The 968-nt window shown below is 41.1% G+C and overlaps 1 protein-coding gene across 1 annotated transcript in view; it reads right to left on the bottom strand.

The window, feature by feature from the left end:
- Window positions 1-117: 117 nt before the first annotated feature.
- The window catches only part of FUNDC1 (FUN14 domain containing 1), a 205,391-nt gene continuing 204,540 nt past the window's right edge, over window positions 118-968 (bottom strand). The window contains 1 exon segment of the mRNA XM_077768524.1: window positions 118-638. Within this exon segment, the coding sequence (XP_077624650.1) occupies window positions 561-638 (78 nt within the window). The 3' untranslated portion in view covers window positions 118-560.

Genomic DNA, 968 nt, shown 5'->3' with positions numbered 1-968 from the left:
GGTATTGAAACTGTTCATTATCTTTAATAATTCTATTACTTCTAGATCCTTCCACAAAAGGGCACTGCAGTTTTTCAGTTTACGGCAAATATATCTTCAAAAAGAAAACAGCCAAACTTAACGTGGAGGCAGTAAGACAAAGTTTTAATTACCGGCACTGTACTACAAAGCAAAATGAAGAACATCTTATTTCAATAAAATAAGGATAAAATTTCACGGGGAGATAGATCCAGCACATTAGTTTTTTCTCTGTATATCTACATCCGAGGGGGGTACTTTATAGCCTAATTTAAAAACAAAGGCAAATATTAAAAAAATAAATGAAAGCCATGTTTTGCTCAGGAATACTACTGTACACATAACCACACAGGCTGTTTTCACAGCGGATACTAGTTTGCCAAAACTTCAACGGCAAAGCACTAAGTCATGAGTCTGGTGGGGCCCACCTAGCTGTTTCTTGCTGCCCTGGAGAATCTGATGGGGGGTAATGTTGACAAGCCACCTTGTTGCCACCGTTCTCTTCGTAAAGGTGACTCCACTGTGACCGAACATTCATCTCCTTAAGATGCCAGGCCGAGCAGAAAGCCTCCCACGAAGCCACTGGATATCACAATGTTCTGTTTGATAAATTCTGTTGCCTGAAACAGAAGTTTCAGCAAAAGAAGACTCTTAATTGTGCCACAACATGGACGAAACCTTGAAAATGCTACGCTAAGGGACACAGACAGAAAAGGCAAAACTCTGTATAATTCCACCAAACGTGAATAGCGAAATGCATCACGACCGAGAGTAGGCCAGAGGCTGCCAAGGGCTGGGGAGAGGGGTTACTTGTGGGAATTACTGCTCAGTGGTTAGAGTTTCTGTTTGCGATGATGAAAAAGTTCTACACGTGGCTGATGGTAATGTTTGCACAGTAGTGGGAATGCACTTAATACTCCTAGATTGTGCATTCTGAAATAGTTAAAATG

Source organism: Crocuta crocuta, unplaced genomic scaffold (assembly GCF_008692635.1).
Source record: "Crocuta crocuta isolate KB4526 unplaced genomic scaffold, BGI_CrCroc_1.0 scaffold467, whole genome shotgun sequence".
NCBI lineage: Eukaryota > Metazoa > Chordata > Mammalia > Carnivora > Hyaenidae > Crocuta > Crocuta crocuta.
Note: the sequence above shows the minus strand (reverse complement) of the source record. Positions and strands in the feature narration are given on the sequence as shown.